The 20,525-nt window shown below is 40.8% G+C and overlaps 1 protein-coding gene across 1 annotated transcript; it reads left to right on the forward strand.

Moving 5' to 3' along the window:
• The first annotated feature begins 85 nt into the window (after positions 1–85).
• mrpl37 (mitochondrial ribosomal protein L37) lies at positions 86–12,276 on the forward strand. The gene is made up of 7 exons (XM_067990556.1): positions 86–517; positions 3,987–4,170; positions 7,311–7,426; positions 9,736–9,921; positions 10,387–10,541; positions 11,183–11,386; positions 11,917–12,276. The coding sequence occupies exons 1-7, from the start codon at positions 193–195 to the stop codon at positions 11,992–11,994; spliced, it is 1,248 nt and encodes a 415-aa protein (XP_067846657.1). The 5' UTR covers positions 86–192; the 3' UTR covers positions 11,995–12,276.
• Positions 12,277–20,525: the final 8,249 nt, after the last annotated feature.

The raw sequence follows: 20,525 nt of genomic DNA on the forward strand, positions 1-20,525 counted from the left end.
CCTCTCATTGGCTGCATATGACATCACTCTAAATCTGTACGGTCACTTCCAATGTCAATCAAACCCCGCTCGCTATTGGGAGTCAAAGTTCAACTCCTGCCATGCCTTTCGGGACCTTGTTGCCAGAGTAACGGGGTAGGGCCTGATTTTTCTCCCGAAGCCCGCGATTAACCGGCGCGCTCCCCCTGCGCGATGTGGAGTGGGGCTTCGCGTGTCGGAGCGGGAAACTTAGTGCCTGGGTTCACAGGCCGCCGTCTCCGCAATGTCACTGCCGGTCTGGTCACCCGGGCCCCGGGGCCGAAGACAAAGTCAGAGCCCGTGGAGATCCCCGGCCTGGAGCCCATCACTTACTGGGACAGGATGCACTACGTGCCGGATCTGGCCAACCCCAAGTACCCGGTCTGGGACAGAGGTTGGGAAGACCCTTTCCACCGGCGGGGGCCCAAATACGAGGAAATGCCGCTGTACAAGGAGAGGCCGTGTTACACGTTTCACCAGAGAACCAAGGTGCTGGAGGGTAAGGACTGGACTGTGCAGCCCGTCGCCGGGTACAAGCTGGGAGCTGGTCCATCCCACTGAAGTGTAGAAGATACCCGCTGCCATTCGTTAGAAGGGGTCCGCTTTAAATAGGCATTATTAGCTCAGAAACAGGGAGAGCTCTCGCCCCACCCTCGGCGTGTGCGAGAGGCACAACTCGATGATGCAATCTATGAATAGTGAGGGGAAAGGGTCCAGCGAGGAGACTGAGTGTGTCGGTCGGAGTTACAATCTTTATCTGCAACTGCGCAAGGCATCAGAAATAATGTCTGGGAACTAAAGGCATTAATTAGAATTGAATGCCAGAAAGACCGAAGACATCCTTGTGAGCCTCTGACATGAACTTTGGACCCCTTGCCACGGGTTACAGCCCCCTTTCCAGGCCAGCTGCTCAAGCTGAACCAGATGGTGCAAAACCTTGGTACCCTGTTTGACCTAGAGCTGTGCTTCAAGCTCCACCTCCCATTCATCATTGAGACTGCCCATCTCCACAACACTGCCCACCTCCGACCCATCTCGGACACGTCACTTCTAGGCTTAATTTCTCGAATGTCCTCTTGCTGGCGACCCATCTCTCCACTCAGCTGCCAGTATTCTGTTCCACACTAAATTCTGCTCGCCCCTCACCTCTGTCCTCCTTTACATTTTCTGTTGCCTAACGCATGGAATTTGAAATTCTTGTTTTTAAATCCCTTCATGGCCCTGCCCTGCTTTATCTCTGCAAACTCCTCTGGCTTTATATCCATTTTCGCACTCTTCAGTCCTCTGGCTAGTTGATCTCTGGTTTGTGCTGAGTTAGGTGATGTCAGTTGGGCTGGTACAATTGGCCTCGGTTTCCCTGATTAAGGGTGGGGAAAATTGGACAAGATTCCATCTTCTGATCACAGTCCAATTACCCCTGCTAGAGACTACCTGTATGTGGGTGTTTGCCTTGGTTATAATTTTCTCTGTTTGTAGTCTGGTGATAAACCGGACTAAATTCAGCCATGAGGAACGATCACTGGAGGTGAGATACCAGAGAAGTGCCTAGTGCCCATGGAATTTTCTGGCAGGAAAAACATCTGAAAGATATCTCAAAGCATTTTACATAAAGCAGGAAAAATGGCAGATGCAAAGTGCGGTTGAAGAGGAGGATTTTGAACTGGAGGGATCGAAGGAGGGAGTTTCAGAGAATGGAGATGGAGTGGCTGAAAGATTAGTAACTAATGGAGAGGAGCAGGGAACAAAGAGTAACCGAGTGTCCAAAGAGTAGGTGTGCCTGGGAAAGTATGGCTGGAAGTGATGCCAAATAGAATGAGAATCTAACTTTGGTATAGATAAAGAGCTAGTCATTTGGGTAGAGTAGAGAAGCAACAGGCTGCCAAGGATCAGATGAAGCATGAAACTTGAGCAAGATGAAGATTGATTGGGGATGGAAGAGGAAACTGAAGTTACTTGCAAACTGTCCCTAGAAATATTTGTTTTTAGATGTAAGCATAGTCTGCGCTCAATAGGTACAATTTTTTGTAACAAGGGTGTACCATGCTCAGGGACCACTAATGTATTTGTATGTTTATGTGCATACTACACTGCAAATATATGTATTGCGGTTGATCAGGGATGCCCAGTCAACATCTCCCGAACCACGTGCAGCTCTTCTGTGTCTGAAATATGACTCTTGAAAGTCTTTGTAACCTGCTCCTGAGTTCCCTGATGTTACTTTGTAGCTTGCTCCCTAATGTTTCACTCGAACCTGCTTCCTAATATTTGCTACTATATTTAAAACTTCTGTCTAAAATTATCAATCAGGTGTATTTCTGCTTATAGGAATCAAAACTGAACTGAAACAAATTCCTTAAGTAGACTTTACTATATTATGTTTCAGGAGTTTACATAAGGCACTCATTTCCTTCGTTCCTTCTGTATTTAATTAGAATAACAGTATTATAAATTGGGAAAATTTTGTTCTCAAATAAATTTGTGCCAGACCTTCCCATTCACCACTTTCCATCATTTCAACTTCGAGCTTCTACAGTATTTGGTGGAATGCTTGTTTTTCTCATTGAAGATGTGTTTATTGGGCAAACCATGTAGATATTTTTTGGAAGCATTCCCTGCTTTTTCTAGACACCGCAGTGACAATGTAGCGTATACTGCTACAGCGTACAGTGTAAAGATATGTTCTTTGTTTTATTCTGCATGATAAAGTATTAACTTACGTGATCACTGTGTGAATTATAATCTCGATTTAATAGCTACTACTGTGTGTAGGTTGATACAGGATCCATCTGGCCCTGTATTAGGTGGGAAATGTTCCACTACGGTAATTGTTTTTGTTGCTGTCCACCTACTTTTTCATTGATGAATCAAAATTATGTAAAATAAATTTTTGTGCTTTGCAGCAATATTTTCTGATATACAGTAATTAAAATAAGGGTCGCTGGATTAAGCAATTAATGTACTTTATATTCATATTAATTTACATTTCCATTTAATACCCATTATGATGGTGCATTTTTGAAATTTAAACACCATCCTAGAGTAGGTGGATAAAAGATTGAGATAACTAGTCATCTTGGGAAAGAAATGTGGGAGAAGGCTTGTTTTTCTCTAGCTAATGACTTGCCAACAATCATGGATACTTTGAAATGCTCTATTTTTAAGAATATGACTTGTTAAGTTCATTACGGCGGAAAATGAGCATCTTACTGTTACTCATTGAGTGAATTTCAATATTGTGAGGTAGGTTAGTTAGGATTAGTGTGGACTGAGGAATTCTTACCTGCTGGTTACTTGCTCCCAGGGATGCCTGTCACTTCTGTCCACCTGCCCCTGTTGAAATAGCCATTACTTTTTAGTTGCTTGAAAGTCATGCAATGCTGATACACAATGTACCATTGTTTGGAAGGGTGGTACTGATACCAGATTGCCCAGCTACAAATGTCACTGTAATGGTGGTGGAAATGGCTTGGCCAGACTGAACTGTCTATCAGTACTGAAAGACGTTCTCCAGCAGCAAGGGATATCATCAAGTAAATTCCAGCTCAAATTTGGCAGTAAAACAGTAGAAACTGCATGTATGTATCATTAAAAATCTTGTATAGGACACGCACTTCCTGTCCACAAACCTTACTTCCTGTTGTAAAATTTATGGTCTTTTATGCTACTGCAACTTTTACAATTGTAAATTGCTGTGTCAACATTTTCCATTCAATTTTGCTTTGTCAGCTGTCACATTGTAGCTGTGGCTCTGTGGAGCAACTTTCTGAAGTTTCTCTCCCAATTCCTTTGTCACTTTGTGTATAAAAATAAACTTGTATTCATTTAACAGGCATTGGGCAATGCCACAGGCAATTTACTAGTACCTATATAAATTTTTTTTTAAAAACTATTGTGATGTTTGCTGTCCTATTATAGTAGTGTCGCCTTTTTTTAATTTTGCACACATTAGGATTTATTTTTGTTTCCAGGTGTTAAACAAGCTCTTTGGCTGACCAAGTCTAAGCTGATAGAGGGCCTTCCTAAGCAGATATTAAGCATAGCCGAAGATCCTGTGAATCACATTGAAGACCAGGACGAGCGGGTTAAGGCAGCTATCAGTCATGCTCGTTTTTGGACCACCACTGAAATACGTCCCAAAAGAGATCGGTTTTGGTGAGCAGGCATGCCGCTGTTAAACGTGTTAAAGTTTGAATTTTTCTTTGTGCAGTTCTTGGGGGGAAAAAATGCTGCACGGTAAAAGGATTTCATCTAAAGTGGGAAAAATTAAGAGATATTCCTAATAGTGTTAGGAGATGGACCAGCCTACAGAACCGTACCTCAGCTCAAGTCAGCGCCGTCGAGGGGGGGGGAGGAGAAAACTTAGACAGCAAACCAAAAGTAATACTGTGATATGTTTGCAGTTGGTTTGATGGAAGTTTGGGTCATTTGTATAGATCATGTAAACTAAAATAGAAAAACTAGGGTGTTACTGAGATTATAAAGCATAATATTGTATTAGGAATCCTTAACCTACTGCAGCTTCTCTATTCCACTCGAATACCTGCATTTAGTACATCAGAAGACTCAAATTGTGATATTGAACTCTAACAAGATTAGAGTCTGATTGTCCGATCAGAGGTTGCCAAATTTGTAGTAATTGGTCTATCAGTTAAGCATGTTTTCTAATTATGTATATTACAGATGTGAAACCTGAGCTATGGCATGACTATAGATTGATCTTCTATTTAAAATGTTAATTCCTTTTTTATGGCTCCTCACGCTACACTCTACCCCAGCCAAGAGAAACACAGATGGCTGATTATGATGCTTATGTTATTTATCTTGTTGCTCATGGGGAATCAAGCTGCTTTTATATTGTTCTTGTGCCGCTGGCAATATTGTTAAACTAACTTCATTGGATTTTTAAGATCAATGGCTGGGAAGACTTTTTTATTTAACTGGGTCTTCCTGATTGCTCCATTTTGCAGTAACTGCACTGTTCCAACTGCATCAGTGTCATTCTGGTAGTTATGACATGACGCCAATATATATACAAGGCACTTCCCTGTTGTGATATAATGGTCTCAGTTGTTGGTGACAAAGGCAGTCTGTGCACGTGCAAAATGCTGGGACCCACCTTTGCAGCCAGTCTGTAGCGAGACCAGCTACACTTTTCAGACAGAAAAGAGTGGTCCATGCGGGTTGCTCTCCCAAGACCCATTGATAACATAAAAGCAGCTATAGGCCAAATCTGTGCCTTGCTGTTTCATGGTACAGAGCACCACTGCACGTCTCAGCCTCAGATCTTTACGTTGTTCCATAATTGCATCAGTAAATTAATTCACCTGTAAGAATTCAGACTGTTTAAGACTGTGTGCTTCTGATCATTTTTTAAAAATCTTAATTGAATGGACTTTTCAGCAAATGCTGTTAATCCTGGAGGTTTGTTCCAGCTCAATAACAATTATGAAGTAGTAGCTGTAAATTGCTGATATTTTTTGTCGTGGTTTATAGTCTCACAATACTTAGGCTGGATCTGACTGTGTTCTTAAAAGTCTCCTATTCTTAATAGATTTTACATTTTTACAAACATACAAAAAGGATTTAAACACAGGCAGACCTATTAATACACAATCTATCGACTAGGTCAGGGTGGATAAATTTTGAGTTTGAGTGGAAAAAAATTATATCTGGCAAACAACCACAATTTCATCCATTCATTCTCTTTCTCTCATGCTTTTATAAAAATCTTGTGTGCACTTCATGCCAACAAGCATTACTTCCCTTTGTCATGATTTTTGGTAACTTTTATGTCAACATTTACAATTAAAACTGCCAATGCAATTTATAATGGCAATTCTGTATGTAAACAGTTGCATGTCATGGTGGACTCTAGCCTCCCACCACTTGTGGAGTGAGTCATATCCTCCCCATTAGCCAGCATTTTAGTTTCCCTTGAAGATAGTGTATTTTTCCCTTGTTTATTGAGTGTTTAAAATTCAGCTTTCAAGTTTTCCCCCTGATCAACTGCACACTGAGGACCCCCTTGTAGGGAAAGTCTGCAACTGCCTGATTTGAGACTGGGGCCTACCCATCCTGTTGGCTTTCCTTTGTGGCATAGTGCAGAGATTTCCAGTTGGAGACGTGTGGGAAAAGCAGTGAGTAGGCTACATATGTTAACACAATAATGTAACCCCCACACAAAGTGGCACACCACCATAAAGAAAAGAAACAGAGACTTAGCAAAGCTCTCCTCCTCCTCTCTTTCCCCCCCCCCCCCCCCCACCAACCAAATCATCCTTCCCCTCCTTTTCCTCCATCCTCGCAATCCCTTGAAGCATGGTTCTTTCACTTTTCTCTTGCAGCCTGCTCCTTTTCTGGTTCCTTCTCCTGCTGCTCTGTATGTGTTCCTATCTTCTTCCCCTTCCCTGGTCATAAGTTGGCTGGCTATAGGCATAACACAATTCCTTACAGGATTTGAAATTGAAGAATTGGCTGGTGCAGCGAGTTAGTGCACTGTCCTTTCACATCTGATAGAAGAAAAAAAAGACTTGCATTTTTATAGCAATTTTCATGACCTCAGGACATCCCAAAGCGCTTTACAGCAGTGAAGTACTTTTGAAGTGTAGTCACTGTTGTAATGTAGGAAACGCGGCAGCCAATTTGCACACAGACACAATGAGATAATGACCAGATAAGCTGTTTTAGTGATGTTGGTTGACTGATAAATATTGGACAAGAACTCCCCAGCTCTTCTTTGAAATAGTACCAGGGGATCTTTTAAGTCCACCTGAGAGGGCAGACGGGGCTTCAGTTTAATGTCATCTCCGACAGTGCAGCACCCCCTTAGTATTGTTCTGGAGTGTCAGCCTGGATTTTGTGCTCAAGTCCCTGGAGTGGGACTTGAACCCACAATCTTCTGACTCAGGCGAGAGTGCTAACACTGAACCACGACTAACACCTGATGGAATGAAACACTTTCTGCTAGCTTGAAAGGTATTTGAAATAAGTTTTCACTGTCTCAATCTAGTTGCTAAAAGGTATGAGCCCACAGCACAAAACTGTCCCTTAATTGGCACAAAAAATGGTGAACTCACTTCAAGAGGTCGTAAGGATAACTTATGTACGAAGTATGAAATTTCACATTGATGTAGTTGGGGATGCTGTTCTGAGTTTGGGATGGATTGGAGGAAGCTTCAATTCAGCTGGCTGATATACTTGATCTTGGACTGTAAACTGACACTGGATGACAAAATGGAGGGGAAGTGAGAGACAGCGTTCTTGTTAATTTTTGTGATGTTTTTCCTTTTCAGCCCTGTGCTGTTGCAGGATCTCTTACACTTGTGCAGGACCCTGCAGCCTCGATTTCCCGCACTTGGAAACAGGATGCTGGCTGAAAATTACCGTGTGGCAGCAATATGGGAGAGAGGTCAGTCAGTGGGACTTCTGTTTGAGTAGCACTGTGTAAGAATGTCTTTGCTCATGGGCATCACCAGAAAAGGAAAAGGGGCAATCCTTTTCTAGGATGTATTCTCACCCACTGCAAATGCAACACTCTTCTGCGTCATTTCTAACAAAAACAAAATGTGGTTTTGCCCATTCATGGAAACTGTTGACAATATCCCACAAATACATTTGCTTACATGACATCAGTAATTGTACTTCAAAAATATTATTACTGGAAAGCTCAAACACTTCAATAAATACAGGTATATTATAATATGAACTGATTTTTTCATAAGATTAATTTACTAATTAATGTTTTTATGTGCTTAATATAAATTATTTCTATTTTTAATGCTTTGAAGTAAAAGCAAACAAAAAGAAATGAATCTTTAAGGCTGGTTTGGGCTGTATGTTTATTACTTTGCAGTGCCCGTAGGTATTTAATAAAAATAATTAGATTAGGCAGTTAGGAAACCTTTATTTCCTGCTCAGATTTTCTGGTTATGATCAACATAAGTCGTTAGTTAATGTAACAGAAGGTACCAGGAACAGCCAGCTAATGATTAATCAAATATTATATTTTATATGTTTTGTAAAACAAAGAAGAACCTGAATCAGAAACTGAGGACTCAACACCTAGATTTTAGTATAGCTTATGCATTAACCCTTTGAAGATTCCAGAAGCAATTTTTTCATCAAAATAATTGAATGGGTAATGGATATACACTTGAAAAGGAAAATTTTGAAGGGCTATGGAGAAAGAGCAGGGGAATGGGACTAATTGGATAGCTCTTTCAAAGGGCCAGCACAGGCACGATGGGCTGAATGGCCTCCTGTGGTATATAATTCCATAGAAGTATTTTTCAAAACTTTGAGTAAGAAGCATTCAGTGCATTTACTGTGCCAAAAAATAAATATAGGGCAGTTAGGTGCCCTCCTGCTACCTCAGTTGACAAATGCACTTTCTATTGTGAAGTTGAGCCATATCGCCTTGAACGTTCCAGGTTTGAACCCAGTCTGTGCTGAGTTAGCTGATTATGATCTCAGCCAAGCACGCATTTATTGGCCATAGCACAGCTGAAAAACAGAAAAGATTCCTGTTATTCAGCAACTCTAACTGGAATGAAAAAGGAAGTAGGTACCCGAAAAGAAAAGCTAGGTTCAGTTTTGATGAAGGGTTTATACCCAAAATTATGATCTGTCCTCTCTATTTTCAGATGTTGATTGACCTGCTGTGTGCTTCCAGCATTATTCAGATTTTCAACATTTGAAGTTTTTCATAGAATCATAGAAAGTTACAGCACACAAGGAGGCCATTCGGCCCATCGTGTCTGTGACGGCCGAAGAAGAGCTATCCAGCTTAATCCCACTTTCCAGCACTTGGTCCGTAGCCCTGTAGGTTACGGCACTTCAGGTGCACATCCAAGTACTTTTTAAATGAGTTGAGAGTTTCTGCCTCTACCACCCTTTCAGGCAGAGAGTTCCAGACCCCCACCACCATCTGGGTGAAAAAAATTCTCCTCTGCTGCCCTCTAATCCTTCTCCCAATTACTTTAAATCTATACCCCTGGTTATTGACACCTCTGCTAAGGGAAATATGTCCTCCCTATCCACTCCATCTGGTCCAGTCATAATTTTATATACCTCAATTAAATCTCCCCTCAGCCTCCTTTGTTCCAAAGAAAACATCTCCAGACTATCCAATCTTTCTCATAGCTAAAATTCTCCAGCCCTGGCACCATCCTCGTAAATCTCCTCTGTCTCCTCTCTAGTGCAATCACATCTTTCCTGTAATGTGGTGACCAGAACTGTACGCAGTACTCAAGCTGTGGCCTAACCAATGTTTTATACAGTTCTAGCATAACCTCCCTGCTCTTATATTCTATGCCTCAGCTAATAAAGGAAAGTATCCCGTATACCTTTTTAACCACCTTATCTACCTGTCCTGCTACCTTCAGGGATCTGTGGATATGCATTCCAAGGTCCCTTTGTTCCTCTACACCTCTCGGTATCCGCCTATTTATTGTGTATTCCCTTGCTTTGTTTGCCTTCCCCAAATGCATTACCTCACGCTTCTCTGGATTGAATTCCATTTGCCATTTTTTTGCCCACTTGACCAGTCCATTGAAATCTTCCTGCAGTCTACAGCTTTCCTCACCCATGAAGCTGTACCCAAGCAAGGAGTCAGCACCCTCAGGAAAGGGAAAATTATAGGGCAGCTGATTGTACAAGACTGTGGCTCAAGTCCTTTTGTCAGTTCACTGTTTAATGAATATTTTCTTCTCTTTGCAGAGTCTGACATATTCCGGGTTTGTGGTTTGAATGGAATCCTCTTGAGTAGTAAGCAGCCTTTACCAGCAGTAGCAGGAAAAGAAGAGATATTAAGCACTGAAAGCCACGCCCTCCCGTCCTTCTATCCCATCTCTCCTAACATTGACCTGCAGCAAACACATGTCTATGAAGTACGCAATGATACAGGTGGGTTTTTTGATAGAAGGTTCTTTGGTACAAGTCCTGTAGTGTGACTGGCAGGAAATAGTTTCTTATCCATCATTCACCAATCAATGGGGAAGGTGAAAAAAAATCAGTCTACCAGCATTGTTCACATGCACCTTAGCACTCATTTAGAGAGTTAAATTGGCAAAACCCTGAGTATCACTTGCTTGTTTGTGCTGTTAATGGGGACTAGTATGGTGAAGGGACTGTAGGAAGGAAAGAAATATCCCTAATGGTGCATAAAAGGGATAAATGTCATCTGAAAATTATTTTAAAATTTCAGTTTAATAATGTTATTTTTGAGAAAATGAAAGTGTATTTTAATTTTAGACAATCAAGCACTCTCAAGTCAGTGGGGTTTACTTGCAGTGTTCTTTACGTAGTTAGCACCTCCTACATATATATTCCTCTCACCCATTTACAAATCTCTTAATTGTGTTGATACAGGTTTCCGTGATGGGTACCCTTTTCCTCACGCGCACACACTGTATATTACAGAGTCCTCTATTACCATGGCAAGGTTCAAACCAGAACCACTGAGGGCCAAGATGATCATGTTCACATTTGCAAATGCCCTAGCAAGGGCCAAGCTGCTTTATGGTGTAAGTGTTGGTGTCTCTGGTACAAATAGTGCAATCTGTATCAGTTAAAGTAGGAATTCCACTTATAATTAATATGTTTGTGTGGTTAAAAGTACTTGAATTTGGTAGTGCAATGGCATTCAACTTTAGCTCCGTACCATTTAGTGGTATGGTGCCAATGGAAGCTGTTGCATCTCCCAGTTGGGGAGCAGGAAAAATCAGAAGGGAACGTCCCACCTGGCATCTACTAGCAAATCATTGCAGGAAGCATGGCTGCGGCTCACTGAAACCCCTTTATCTGTAAGTTAAGTGTGGTGGATAAAGGGGTTTACTCAGATAAACAGTCCCATGAGGGCAAGAAAAATTGGAATTTCCTAAAAACACAATCTATATCTAACCTAACAGGCTTTTAATGCACAGCTCAGCTAAAATATTCTGTATAATTATGTTCAGTTGTTTATAGTGTGATATATTATAGAGAACTTTGAATTTAATGTCTGACTTCTCTTCACATAATTGAATGTAGCTGAAATGATCTGGAATCATGTTTATTGTACTGATTGTTTCATCTGTAATGTATGGAATAGAATAAAACATTGTTTTGCAACTGTTGAGAGCTGATAGCAGGTGCACCTGCTAACTTACTATTTTCTACCTCACAGGAGGAGCCAAAGGTGTTGGACAATCCTATCACAGTACAATGTATTGCTACGAATGGAAGGATGTTCCAGTTCCTGGTGTTACAGCTAAATACCACAGATCTACAATCAAATGATGGTGTGAAAAACCTAATTTGGTTGGACCAAGATCAGCTGCTGTACGACTATGCAAAGTGCCTCCCAACAATCAGAAAGAAAATAGTCCAGGTAAGTACAAGTGGAATTGTCAGGGAAGTGATGCTTAATAAAAGGTTTCAGCAATGGCAGTGAAACATTTTTGTATCAGTGTTTACCTGCCCTGCACGCTGATGGCGGCAGCCTTCCATTACCTCACCCTAATAGCTAGTCCTCGAGAGGCATGTCATTGGGTTAGTTCTTATGTGGATGTCACACTTTACAGCAGTGTAGGAACCTTGGCTGATTTTTTTTCTCTCGCTTGCTCTCCTAGCCCTATTGTATTGTCTCACCATCACAATGACTGAGCTCAGCCTACTCAGCTGAGACCAAGGACTGAACTTACTGTGCATTTAACTGAGCACTTTGATCAGTTTCAATGAGCTAGTAAACTTGGACCTTATTGTAAGTAAGCTTTCTTCATGGTTTGCATCATATGAGTCCCACACTAAGTTAATTGGACAAGGTTTCTGCAGAAGAGTTGTAAGATTTTTTGTTTCCAAAACTTGTAGATCATTGTGTTATCTGCGTGTGTTCAGAGATTGATGGTTTCTTCTCTCTAGGTTCCTGCTGGGCTGTCTGGATATTGTCCAGAGACATTCAGTAAGTTCCTTGCCTTGTACTTGCACGGAGCTGTATAGAATCACATGGACAACAGTTCACTCTTATCATGAAGAACTGTTACTTACCTGGAAATGTCAGGGAAACAAAGGAGCTTGGTTGGATACCAGCAGAAGAAATAGACTGTAAACTGATATGAAGTACAAACAACAGTGTAGACATAGACAAAATCAATATTGCATGGACTTTTATAAAGAGACTTTTATGAGCTGAGACATTAGTGTATGTTCAAGACTATGATCTTCATTTCAAGATGGAAACTTTGTGGATAATGCTACTTTATTAAATATTTTTTTCACAATCTGTGTAATGTTCATTTGTACCATAATGCCCAGTTTCAGCCCAAGACAGCATCTGTACAACAGAAACAATGCACTAACTAAAGCAAGTGCCAAGATAAATGTATTCCTTTTATATGTTGTAAAAAAGTCCATCTCTAATATTTTAGCATTTTCAATTTCAGTTGCTAAACAAAATTGCAACTTAATTCATGTGAAAAACTCTAGCCCCTCGTATAATGTCGCATCCCTATTAAAATTCATATGTCGGCCATGTGCTCCATTGAAAATTGCTATGTAAACATTTTTTATTGGAATTCCAATATGTCCCAATATTAATATATCCACAGTTACCTGTCATGCAACTAAGTCATACTTTAATTGGATTTCCACTGTTCACCTGGACATATCACCATGTGCTGCTGTGTTATCATTTCCCTACAACTCACTCAAGTGCTTGCTGAAAACAATATCTGCCATTTTTCTTCAATGAAGTTTCTAATGTCCAAAATAAGGTTTAACAAAAAAATTTAAATTGTTTACATATTTCACAACAGGAATTAAGTTTGTCTATTAATTTACTTTCTAATACCTTTATTAAAGTTTCTACCTGAAGGCCTCAGCCAGATGTGTGGGGCCATTTCTCAGGACGCATCAGTACCAAACTGCTAAACTGCTGCAATATTCTTCTTTAGCTTCTAGTAGTTTGTACGGTTTTTCAGAATTATGGAGAGAAAGGCTAAAAGACAAGCTTTAGTCAAGTAAAGTTTGTATTAGCCTCTTTTTAAAAAAAAAATACCCATGTATGAGTAAAATGTACACTAAATACACACTTGTTGTAGCTTGTGTTCTATACATATCAAAGTGTATTAAGTGGATAGTCTTTACTTATCCTAATTTAGGATCATTTTTCAAAAAATGAATTTTGAAGCCAAAAGCAAACCTAATTATTGCCTGTATTTTATTAACTGTTAAAGTATAAAAATTTTAATTACTGACATCTGTGAATCAGACACAGCTAGAGGCAGACATATGTTATGCTAAAACGGCATATGGGATCCTGGGCTTTATAAATAGAGGCATAGAATACAAAAACAAGGAAGTTATTCTAAACCTTTATAAATCACTAACTTTGGGCACCACACTTTAGGAAGGATGTCAAGGCCTGGGAGAGGGTGCAGAGGAGATTTACTAGAATGGTACCAGGGATGAGAGACTGGCGACACTGGGATTTTCACCTTAGAGAAGGTTAAGGGGAGATTTAATAAAGGTGTTCAAAATTATGAAGGGCTTAGATAGGGGGAAATTGTCTCCACTGGCAGGAGGGACGACAACCCGAGGACACAGATTTAAGATAATTGGCAGAAGAGCCAGGCTGGTTATTTTTTTTAAACACAGCAAGTTGTTACAATCTGGAATACACTACCTGAAAGGATGATGATGTGGAGATGCCGGTGATGGACTGGGGTTGACAATTGTAAACAATTTTACAACACCAAGTTATAGTCCAGCAATTTTATTTTAAATTCACAAGCTTTCGGAGGCTACCTCCTTCCTCAGGTGAACGATGTGGAAATCGTTTCCACATCGTTCACCTGAGGAAGGAGGTAGCCTCCGAAAGCTTGTGAATTTAAAATAAAATTGCTGGACTATAACTTGGTGTTGTAAAATTGTTTACAAGTGAAAGGATGATGGAAGCAGATTCATTAGCAACTTTCAAAAAGGAATTGGATATGTACGAAAAGGAAAGATTTCCAGGGCTATGGAGAAAGGCAGGGGAGTGAGACTAATTGGATAACTCTTTCAAAGAGCCAGCACAGACATGATGAACTGAATGGCCTCCTTCTGTGCTGTAAGATTCTAATATTCTACATAGTATCTTCATCCTAAATAGATTTTTTTAATATAAAAACAAGCTGGTTTAATTTTGAAAGTAAGTAAAACCTCTGAGGGACACTAATAGAAGAGGAAATAGGTTATGAGAGGGTATCTGACAGAAGTGAGAGAGAAAGAAACACAGACAACAGACACAGGTAAGAGAGATATGCCACTAGTTGTGAATTAAAATCTAGGGTGGTAAGAAGCCAGAGAAAACTTTCCCTTCCCCAGGAGAGGCTTTACACCTATGCCTCACAGGAAACATGGAGTGGTCCATAATCTGCTACTTAAGGTTCTGTGGCTATTAAATAGTTAAACAGCCTGTGGACCCAAATATTGCCGTCTCACAGCGTGGTCAAGATATGCACAGCTAGCCTCAGCTAGGTAAAGATACTTTTTAAGAAGGCTAGGTTTTGGCTTAGGGAACTGTGTATATTTCTCAGAGCACACTCAAGACTGTAGATATGTTGCTAGATGGCCTTGCAGGATAATTTTTTTTGACTGCCCATTAATTTCTCTTTAGATATGATTGGAATGTGGCAGGTGGCATAATACCATTTGCCAGCAGTGCCCTCTGCTTCCTTTTGATCAATTCCATTGGTAGTAACATAAGGTTGAGAGTGGCACAGCAATCAATGATGTAATTGTGAACAGCTTGGCATAGCTCTTGCTTTCCATTGACCATGTTCAACACTATTGGGAAACCTTGGGCATCTGGACAGTTACCTTCAGCAAAAAAAAAAGGCAGTTCTTGGGTGTCTTGGACAAGATGCTGATCTCACAATGAAGGGTGATTACCAGATCAGAGTGGCTATAAGCGATCGAGCCACAAGAAAAATATTGCTGACCACAAAACCAAAGACTGGTGATATGTTCTTATGAGTCTAACCTAAGAAATAGGAGGAGTAGTAGGCCATAAGCCCCCTGGAGCCTGCTCTGCCATGGCTGATCTTTGACCTCAATGGCAATTGACTCAATGGCCATTGATATGGCTAACGATTTTCTTGCTTTCCCAGCTGAAGCTAGACCCTGCCAGCCATTCAGTAACTTAGCACTCCCTGTTAAGGTAACTGCAGAGTGAAGGAGAGATGCTAAGCAAATCTTTGCAGTAGCTCTATCACTCTGCAGGGCAAGCAAGAGCTGTTGCAAAGATAGATGATGCAGGACTCCCCTGAGGCCAGGAAGAATTGGGACAGAACACAATGCTGAGTTGGTATCCAACCCAATAAGCCATAGTAAGACTCAGCTGCATAGAGATTAGAAAAGCTGGTGGAGCATGCTGTACAAATAGGGGTCTTAACTAGTTTGCTGGAAGGGACATCGTGTTGCCAAAATGGTATTTAAATTCTTAAAAAGATGTCTTGGAACTGTCCTTCTGAGGCTGAATAAGACTCAGACATACATACTCTTAGAAGTTCAGAGTGTAGCCGTGCTTTCATCGCAGTGAGCTGAAAACTACCGTGGAATCTCATATATAGTTCTTTGAGTTGTGATATCAGATGATTTGGAAGCCCGCCAAGTAATCAGCGAAGAACGTGCTGGATTTCACTTGAGGAATTCGTAGGGCAGGTGGTGACTTTATACAAGATCACAGAGCATTTTAAGTTTCAGAGCAAATCCACTTACATTGCTTTCATCAATTTTCAAAAGATTTTTGACCTCATGCCTGGAAGCTATGGGTGTACAGTGCCAAATCTTGGACTTTATCCAGATACATACTTGAGCAACCAAGATACAGCCAAGGGTTGCTGAGACACTCACTAAACCTCTCTCAAGAGGATTGCCTTTTCACTATCATCTTCAATAATGTGTTAGGTAGGTGTGCAAGGGACAGACTCTCAATTGGCCAGGTATTTCTAAAAATACTTTTCATTGATGATATCCCCTCAGCTGGGGCTGTAATGCACTCTACCACAATCTTTAACAATAGACTAAGCAGTAGGAAATAGTGGTAGGTGCATAGCTTAAGAGGAGCTCTAAAAAGTATCGATTGGACACAGACAACCAGGACTGTGCAGAGAAGGAATGAAGGGTATTTTACTGTTATTGAAAAAGGCCAAAGTCCCACTGTAGGTTGTCACATACAGGACGTGTGCAGGCAGTTATCTTCAAGTTCAGAACTCCGAGGTAAGCATGCACAATCCAGGACCAAACTGTGAATGGAGTTATGGCAAAAAGGGGAAGCAGTTCTGGCCTACACTTGAGTACCTTGGAGGGGGATTCAGCCAGCAGGCAGGTACAACTCTGTTTCAGGACCCAGATGAACTAGTTGATGAGTGAACCTTATATACAGCACCAGGTCTGTCATCGAGAACACAAAGGTGGCTGGCACAGCTCAAGCTGCTTTGTGCCAGTCAGTGAAGGCACAAGTCCACTGTATAACTGATAAGGAAAGTCAAGAGTTTAGATAACAGCTACTGGAAGGTATTACCCAGAGGCTGGGCATAAGAACACATGCTCAGAGATCCAAGGCTTAGTACTTATAATTGGGTTGCAGAGTGTAAGCAGCTGCTGAAACACAGTACCTCTAACGGGTAGAATCACCATTTGATAAAGTATGGGCACATCTTACTCTTTTTAAAAAAAAAATTCATTCATGGGATGTGGGCATCACTGGCAAGGCCAGCATTTATTGCTCATCCCTAATTGCCCTCGAGAAGGTGGTGGTGAGCCACCTTCTTGAACCACTGCAGTCCATGTGGTGAAGGTTCTCCCACAGTGCTGTTAGGTAGGGAGTTCCAGGATTTTGACCCAGCGATGATGAAGGAAGGGCGATATCTTTCCAAGTGAGGATAGTGTGTGACTTGGAGGGGAACGTGCAGGTGGTGTTATTCCCACGTGCCTACACTCTTTGTCCTTCTAGGTGGTAGAGGTCGTGGGTTTGGGAGGTGCTGTCGAAGAACTGCGGTTGGGAGGATGCTGGCAATGCGTCTGCACATTTTATCTGACTGTAATTCTTACCCTGCTACTTCAGAGGAGCGCCTGGCACCTGCTGGCCACCCACTGAGCTCAAACCCATATTTGTCAATTGCCTAATGATGAACTAGAGCCATCCTTGTGGGTTAAGGTGTGGTCTCTTTGCCAGGTATATCATCCTGGACCCCAACTAGTTCAGAACCTAGTTTACTTCTGCCGGAATCTCAGTGATCCAATACCTGAACCAGTGCGTTGTTAACCGACCAGCCGACCTGGAGGCTAGATCCCTCGCTAGGGACCAGAATTCCATCCACTTTGTTCCACATAACCCCACTGGAAAAGCTAATCAGTGCTCTGGATTTAGCTAAGTGGGGTGACCCTTTGGAGGATTGTGTTTGTACTTCCTGTACTCATCACACAAATGGAAATTCTACACATCTAGATTTCTCAGTAGCTTGGTTTGAAGCCTCAAACAGGGGGCTAGGTTTCTACATGCATGCTACCTCCACTACCTTATCATAAAAAAACTTAAAACATGCAGCAGTCCTTACATTTGTGATTTTTCTTTTGTTCTAAAATAGATATTTTTGACCTGTATGTGATCTACAAACTGTAAAGTGTCTTTTATAAGCAGACAGAAAATTGCATTTTACAATAAAATAATTCTTGTACAAGTTTGTCTTTGAAAACCAAAGCTGCCTTGTGTGCCTGGTACCTATGTTTTGTCAAAGCTGCAAAGAAACCTTTGCAAGAAAGTCTTGCTGCTGCCATCTGATGTTTGCTGCAGGATACTACATGTGTGCAACTAGCTGCTTTATTCAGCTCCTTTTCTCTAGTCCCACTAGACATTATATTCTCGCTTGCTGCTCATTCTGCACCTTTAATCCTCTCCAGGTATGGCCAACTTCAATTACATCGACCAGTTTGTACAGAAAGCATGAATTTAGGAATAAAGAGGGTAGATTATGGAAATGCACAGCACTTCATCAACATCTGAAAAAAGACTGGTAATGTCAATTTTCAGAAATTAATGGAAATATATATTATATATAATATACATACATACATATACAGAGAGAAAAAAAGAGAAGTAACAGACAAAGTCCAGTGCATGACATCACCAGTTGGAAAAAGGAAAAGCAGAGATAAATCAGGAAGTATTGATTAGGTGATGTCAAGCTTGGGTTTTAAAAACAATGATTCTAGGAAGAAGGAAAGGGAGTGCTCCCAGGAAAGAATAAGTTACAGTAGGAGACTCTTGATTTCAACAGAGAAGATGGAGGAGGAGGGTCAAAGACAATATATTTGGAGCATAAAGGGAATGAGAGGGGAAGGTTTGGAGCAGCATAGACCACAATAGTACTAACAAAATAGATAGGCAAAAGTTGGAGGCTAGAGATGAGGGTGGGGTACTCAGACAAGCCTTTTCTTGTATCCCTTCCAGAAGATCTTCCAAATATGGAAGCAGTATTCAAATCTTGGGCAGACTTTTGTTTGAGAGAAAAAAGTATTTAGCACAAAAGGAGGAAAGCAAACTTTTTAGTTGATAGGAGAGCCACAAGAGGTCAATTAAGGACAAGAATGTCCATAACTGATGATTAAGATGGAGCCAGAGTGTGGAGTTGAACAAAAAAATTTTCACTGTCCCATCAAAGGACAAGGTGGTCAAGAGGTTCGTAATTCAGCATCACACAGAGGATACGAGAACTGTGAGAAGATGGTGAATGTAGAGCAAAAATCATCAAAAAAGAAATAGGGCCGGATGAGGAGCCCTGATTGTCCATCTTTTGTAACTGAAGGAGAAATCATTGTGACAGGTAACAATGAAGAATTAAAGTGAAAGTATTGAGGATTCAGAGAGATTAAACAGTAAATTAATACAGATCTTTACTTGACACAGCAATTCAAGCACTGAAAATCAGAGGCTGCACAAAATTAGCTAAAAATTGGATTTACCTAGACAATAAACTAAGTATGACCTTTTCTTTTTTCTTTAGCAATTTTTTCCTCTTCTGAAGAAATCACTAATACTGGGGTACAGTTCCACAGGCACCAGTAGCCCATCTAGTACCTTACCCAAGTGGCCATCCTTCTTGGGTGAATCTGGACAGCAAGTGATTCAAATATGTAGCAACACAATGTTCCCTGAGCTCGAGGGGTGAAAAATATCAGGCAGGGTCTTTGCTCCTGAACTAGTTGTCCTCATCTAACATCCACACAAACACAACTTCCAGCAGAGGTCACTGGATAGTGACCATCAGCAAAGACCCAGCCTGATTTTTCATATCTCTAGCTCAGGGACCCCTATGTTGCTATAGGTAATACCTTTACTGCTAACCTGCACGAGAATAGCTAACTCAGCAGAGACTGGGGTTGGGATCTTACTGTAACATATGGATCAGTGCCAGACAAGAGAGTACTTTTACCCACCAAGTCATTGGGGTACGAGAGTTCTGTAGCTTCTTAAAACAGGAGCTCTCTCTTACTTGTCCTGTGCAATCTGCTCAGAGTGCAAAACCATCAAGCAATGGAGAACTTCAAGGGCACACAGGCTAAACAGTAATTGTAAAACTACCAACCTTACTTATTTGAAATGGAAATACCTTTTCTCTTTCTCTCCACCCACAATGAACTGACAAACTAATGTTCCTAATACAGGACAGAAAATGCTAATATCTTTTTACTTCCCTGTAACAGATTGCACATTTAAACAGGTAAATTCATTTCAATGTAACATTAAAGCATTTCTAGACAACTCAGTACTCCACGCATGTCAGTTTGTTTGAAATAATTCACTGTCAAACCCAATTTACCTTCAAAAAGCAAATCTAAGTGTTACATAAAGACTTTGACTCACTCCAGCTAAGAGCATTAATTACACAATTGCAACGCACACCGTTTAAAATGTCAGACATCTGTATGCAGCAACTTACTTTACACACTGACATTTGAAAGCAAATGCTGGAGTAGAATTAGATGGATAATACTTCTAAGTATCACAAATCCACCTGCATTAAAGTTTTATTAAAGAAGCTTTGTTCAACTTTAAAGTTGTATGAAAATTTAATCAGTGACTGCAAATTAATATTAAAAGCATGTGCTACTAATGACAACCTTAAAAACAGCCGTGTAAAAATAACTGCAGTCAGAAGGGAAGAAAATTATTTTACATCATATAATCTAATCAGGATTTCTCAAAAATCACACATTTATCCTATTTGGATGCAACTGATCCTATTGTGTTTGAGTAGTTTAATAGCAAATATTCTGAGGTTAAAGGCATCTCATAATGAGTCTACCATCCGGTACACACCCTTAGACATACCTGTGATTAGCTGTAGGCACAGCACCATGAACACAGCCCTCTCTTTTCATCTTTAGCACTCTCACACATTCCTTGGTTACTATTTTAATTTATCTCAGTCTTGTAATAGATTCCATTTTTTAAGGTTGGATTCTACAAACTTGTATCATCGGTC

Source organism: Heptranchias perlo, chromosome 9 (assembly GCF_035084215.1).
Source record: "Heptranchias perlo isolate sHepPer1 chromosome 9, sHepPer1.hap1, whole genome shotgun sequence".
NCBI lineage: Eukaryota > Metazoa > Chordata > Chondrichthyes > Hexanchiformes > Hexanchidae > Heptranchias > Heptranchias perlo.